Below are 3,681 nucleotides of genomic sequence, written 5' to 3' on the forward strand. Positions count from 1 at the left end.
GATTTTCGTTTGATGGCATGAAGAGGTTGCTTTGGAGTATTACACCATTTGCAATATGTTGGGGGGTGTGGCGAGAGAGAAATAGCCGTATCTTTGAGGGAAAAAAAAAAGATGGCACAGAAACGATTATTTCCATTATGGGTCTTTTGTTTTGTTGGTCTAAAGTTTTTAGAGAATTCAGGGGGATCTTCTTCGAGGATTTTATATATAATTGGGATGGGATGTTTTGTATTTCTGGGGAGTAGCGTCTGTTTGTAAGGTCTTGCTAGGTTGGTCATCTCGACTGTCCTAGTTTTATTTTTTTTACTTATGAATATATTGCTACTTATCAAAAAAAAAAAATTATTAAGGGATCTTTGCTCTCATATTATTTTACTTGAGAGAATTTAATCTTCATCTTCCGAATCAGCTTAAACAAGGTGGGATGAAGCTTCCAATTCTGGTCTGAAAAGAGGTCCCTTCAAATTTGGACATCCAACTACTTTAAATTGCTCCACAGGACAATGTCGAAGAAAACTTCCTCGGCATATGCTTGTTAGACAATTTAACTCATGCAGTTCAACTGAGGTAGCAAACCTTCCTGATGATCCTCTGCTTCCTCTTCCTCATCATCTTCTATTGCAATTATTTCCACCAATTCTTGACAGTTCCCTACAGTCAAATGACCTAGTCGTTGCATTCTCTAATATCCAAATCTTCCAAATTTCCGAAGATTTTGGGGGATGATAACCCATGCACAATTTTCTTCATGTTTCCCATCTCTCTGATCTCTAAGAACTCCAAACATATAAATGAATCTTGTGGAGTCTCCTCGTCGATCCTTATTAGATACTCTATCTCATCACATCTACTAATAACAAGAACTTTCAAGTGGCTGGAACTTCCCCTTACTGCATCCAAGTCTGTAAAACTGTTGAAACCATAACAGGAATCTAAGACTAAATTCGTGGATCTCTCGAATAATACCTTAAGCCACTGTGACATCATCGGATTCCCTTCATAGATTTTGAGTTCCCTCTCGCCCCTCCGTGGCACAAAGTTAGACAGATGGGACTTAGGACCAACAATTACATGATAGCTATTTAGATTTTTCCATGAGCAGGATATTTCTGCAGATGCAACTCCCTCTATCGTTACCTCGATTTCTAGTTCCACCAGATTTGCCAATGATGCTACCTCTGCAAAGCTAACATTCATTTGGCCTCCACTACTACTTGAACATTTTTCTTCCATGTCCCATTGCTTAAAGCTTCTCCCCATGAGCAATTCTTCCAACTTAGTCAACCTTGACAAAACATTTGGTGCAACTCTTAACAGCCATATCGTCTCTTTCAAATCTAAGCACCTTAGATTGGTGAGATTACCAATTTCTTCCGGCAAACTCTCAATAAGTGAATACGACATTCTAAGTATTTCTAGATTATTCAATCCTCCAAGTACAGATATGTTAATCAAATCATTTTGCATATCTCGCAGATGTAAAGTCTGAAGGTTTGTGAGGTATACAAGTGACTTTGGGATTGAGTTAAGAGAAGTGCTGCTTAGATCAAGGACAGCAAGTGCTTTCACCCTTTCAAAGAAATTATCTTGATTTATTTCTAAATTCTCATTTTCATTTAGTAATAGGGTTCGGAGTTGTGGGCAATCTAATGGACTTGGGAGCTCAATACCTTCACTATCCATAAATGAAATCCGCTTGTATCGATTTAGTTTCTCCGTCTCAGGCCACTTTCTCAATCTTACCCCTGCTTTTGCCCAAAACCCATTGTCCTCATCTGATGCAATTGATATAGCGACATCCCGAACTACATCGTGCATTAGCACATGGTCGGTGGATGTAGGATGATCTATTAACAGACCACAAGCCTTTAATCTTGAAACATAAGTATACAGCTTGTTTGATGCTTCCTCCAAACTTCCATCTACGTTCAAAAACCCTTCTCCTATTCCATAATCTCTGATAACAAATAAAGGAATATCGTAGTCCTCCGGGAAGAGGCAAATGTCGTAGCTGTATTTCAACGATGTGATCACTTCTGGAATTATACCTTCTAATTCATTTGGGTCGGGATTTTCTAATGCCCTTAATGCATTTTTCCATTCAAATTCTTCCTCCACATCTCTCAAAGTTGACCCTAGTGTGACGATTGCCATTGGTGCACCCTGACATTTTCTTACAATCTTCTCTGCAAGAGGACCTAAACTAGTCCTCGTAACGACATCACCTGCTTTTGCTCTGAATAGAATCCACGATTCATCTTCAAGGAGGGTTTCCACTTTGATTGCTGATTGAATTCCCATTCGACGACAAATATCATGTATTCGTGTCGTGATGATGATTTTGCAACGCAAGTGTTCATCTCCAGTCGAAGGAATTCCGATAACAGCAGCAACCTCGAATGTCGTCCACACGTCATCAAATATTATAAGAACCGACTCCTCATCGTGCAACCTCTTGAGTAGTTTATTTGCTCTTACTTGTGGAGCACTGTCAGACTTAAGTTCCAATCCTAATCTCTCCCCTATTTGATATTGAATTCTTTGGAAATTTGGGGGGTTGGACACAACCACCATTATAACTTTCTTGAAAAGTTGGCTTACTGCGGGTTTATTGTTTAGTACATTGACAAGAGTTGTCTTCCCAATTCCGCCCATCCCATACAGCCCGATTGTTCTGATGTGCTCATCGCATAATGCATCCATGACTCGTTTCATAACCAAATCCCTTGATCGCAACCCCACTACACAATCAGTCCGCACTGGTTCGACACTTGGAGGAGGTGGATCGTGAGAAACAGTACTGAAAGTTCCCTTCGCTTGGAGCTCATTGACAAGCAGTAACATCTGCACTGCTTGTTTACTTATCTGGCAACGTGATCTCCAATCTGAACACAATCCCTTGAAACATCTCTTATTCTCACTCGCTCTTTCCTCTAGACTCGTCATCTTCACCCCAATAGCGTCTACTTCTTCCAACCATTTAACCACAACTTCATTGATTTCTTCTAATCTCCCGCGTGCCTCAACTACTGAGTTTTGTACATCAGTTCCCATTCTAATCAGAAGATTCACTTCATTCTTGAGGTTTACAATGTTCTTATCATAATTTCTAAGATAAGAGATCTGACGCTTAAGAGGAACAAACAAACCCTTGATGGACTCAACCACGAAAGAAGACAAGAGTTGCAAGATCATCTTTGTAAATTAAACACTAAAGATCGATAAAGATGGTGAGCAGTAGCTGAAACAATACAAGTCCTGCAAGCACCAAGTGAATAAACTTCATCAGTCTTCACTTTTAAAACAAGTCGAGAAAAAAAAAATATTATAGGCTTTGAAAATGAAAATCTGTTATACTTTTCTCATACCCTCTAAAACCCAGAGTTAAATAAATAAAATAGAATCCCTATCAATGATGTTAAAGAAACCATATTTCTCTAAGCTTTCATTCCAATATTTCTTACACTGCACTCTTTTGGGTGATCTATTGTTGGAGATTTCGGATGGTTTTACATGCTTTTTAAGACAAAGGCTGACAAAACAACAGAAACAAGAACTGATTCTCTGAAAATAAAGTTTGTATTTCTTCCCTCAATGATATTTGATACATGAGCACTATTTATAGACTTTTGAGATAGAATATTCTTTTGGTTACAGACTTTATTACTACAAATGAAAATA

The 3,681-nt window shown here is 38.6% G+C and overlaps 1 protein-coding gene across 1 annotated transcript; it reads right to left on the bottom strand.

Moving 5' to 3' along the window:
- Positions 1-666: 666 nt before the first annotated feature.
- LOC147402148 (disease resistance protein At4g27190-like) lies at positions 667-3,481 on the bottom strand. Its single transcript, XM_086444479.1, has 2 exons — positions 3,369-3,481; positions 667-3,258 (listed from the first exon to the last, which is right to left on the bottom strand). Exon 2 carries the CDS (start codon positions 3,193-3,195, stop codon positions 667-669), a length of 2,529 nt encoding a protein of 842 aa, XP_086300605.1. The 5' UTR covers positions 3,196-3,258; positions 3,369-3,481.
- Positions 3,482-3,681: the final 200 nt, after the last annotated feature.

This window comes from Akebia trifoliata, chromosome 5 (genome assembly GCF_017979445.1).
Source record: "Akebia trifoliata isolate Shusen 1 chromosome 5, ASM1797944v1, whole genome shotgun sequence".
Lineage (NCBI taxonomy): Eukaryota > Viridiplantae > Streptophyta > Magnoliopsida > Ranunculales > Lardizabalaceae > Akebia > Akebia trifoliata.